At 47.9% G+C, this 1,378-nt stretch overlaps 1 protein-coding gene across 1 annotated transcript; it reads right to left on the reverse strand.

Annotated features, from left to right (window-relative positions):
• On the reverse strand, positions 1 to 1,378 carry LOC103696418 (auxin-repressed 12.5 kDa protein). Its single transcript, XM_008778032.4, has 3 exons — positions 853 to 1,378; positions 515 to 731; positions 1 to 391 (listed from the first exon to the last, which is right to left on the reverse strand). Exons 1-3 carry the CDS (start codon positions 959 to 961, stop codon positions 355 to 357), a joined length of 363 nt encoding a protein of 120 aa, XP_008776254.1. The 5' UTR covers positions 962 to 1,378; the 3' UTR covers positions 1 to 354.

Genomic DNA, 1,378 nt, shown 5'->3' on the forward strand with positions numbered 1-1,378 from the left:
TACGAAAAAATCTTAGTAAAATTAATACCTTTAATCTCTAAGAAAAAGAGGATCTTGGAAACTCATATTTAGGACACAGCCAATATAAGCTTATGATTTCGCTTGCACCAACACCACCAAATACGTGTTCATATATACACACACACACACACAGACCCTCCTTACCACCTTTAATCGTGCCCACAGCTTAGCAAACCATACAGTAACCTACTTAGCACAACAAAATAAACACCATTAGATAACCACATAAAGCAGTAAACAGAAGAGAAAGCACACAATATCTAGAAACTTATGTGCATCCACATCCACCCCATGAAGCCAACCAGCCTCCTCCTCGGCACACAAAAAGTCTACTCAGCGGTGGTTGCTCCTTGTCTCACCGCTGTACAGCCTGCAGTTCCAAAAATTCATACATCAGCCATTAAATAAAACCACAACAACAAAGAAAGTAAAGGTAATCAGGTGTGATTTTTTTGTTTCTAAAAGCGAGAGGTGGAGAGGTTTTATTAGATACCAGTCGTAAACGGTGGGAGAGTTGGGCTGAGGCTTGTCAAAATAGTTGGAACCGATGTTCTTGGTGGCTAGGTTGCTCCCCGGGTTGAACACGCTTCGCCACACGTTCGCCTTGCGCGCAGAGGAGGGTGTGGTGGGCGTCGCCGGCGTGGCCGGGGTCGTCGGTGTCGTCGGCATCGACATCGACCTCTGATACTTGCTGCTCTCCCCCTCCCCATCTTCACCAACCAAACAACAAAAAACCCGGCTTTAATAAAGCTATACACCTAACTAAGCCATGTTGATCAAGAACAAAACTTTGAAGAAATATTAAGTGTGGGAAGAAGAAATCTGAGGAACCTTTGATGACCAGAGGCTTGGTGGAGACCTTCTTCCTCAGCTTTCCGAGGCCTTTTTCGGGCTGAGGCCCGGCCACCACGTCGTCCCACAGCTTCTCAAGGAGAACCATCGCTGCTGCTTCTCCTTCTCTTTGCTCTGTTTCTCTCCCAAGCTACCTTTGGAGACAGTATTATTTGGTGCTTAGCTATAGCGCCGACATGAATCCCGTCACCGCATGGTATCGTCAACTCTTGGGGAGGAGAAGCGTGACAGTAACTCCCACGTGTTACGATAATTGATTAACACGTTGGTAACTGGGGCTAATGATAACGTGGGTGACGGGAACTTGCAGTTGAAATGGCAAATGCCCTAAAAATGACCTGTCCGGTTGTCTTGTCACCGGGAGGAGGCGATAAACGAGGTGACGAGGTGGCGGATAAGGATTGACTACGGGAGAAATTATTGCGCCCAGTGAGCCCACGGCCACGCTGGTGCACCCCACCAATCACTGCGCGCTCGCGCGTGGGCTCGATTTACGGCCAATACA

Source organism: Phoenix dactylifera, chromosome 11 (assembly GCF_009389715.1).
Source record: "Phoenix dactylifera cultivar Barhee BC4 chromosome 11, palm_55x_up_171113_PBpolish2nd_filt_p, whole genome shotgun sequence".
Classification (NCBI taxonomy): domain Eukaryota; kingdom Viridiplantae; phylum Streptophyta; class Magnoliopsida; order Arecales; family Arecaceae; genus Phoenix; species Phoenix dactylifera.

What these genes read in the sequence shown, in the direction of transcription:
- LOC103696418 (XM_008778032.4), bottom strand. Translation starts at nt 961, where the DNA reads ATGGTTCTCCTTGAGAAGCTGTGGGACGACGTGGTGGCCGGGCCTCAG. An exon ending in CAAGCCTCTGGTCATCAAAG is followed by an intron (nt 732 to 852) that starts GTTCCTCAGATT and finishes TGGTTGGTGAAG; the next exon opens with ATGGGGAGGGGGAGAGCAGC. An exon ending in TCTCCCACCGTTTACGACTG is followed by an intron (nt 392 to 514) that starts GTATCTAATAAA and finishes TTGGAACTGCAG; the next exon opens with GCTGTACAGCGGTGAGACAA.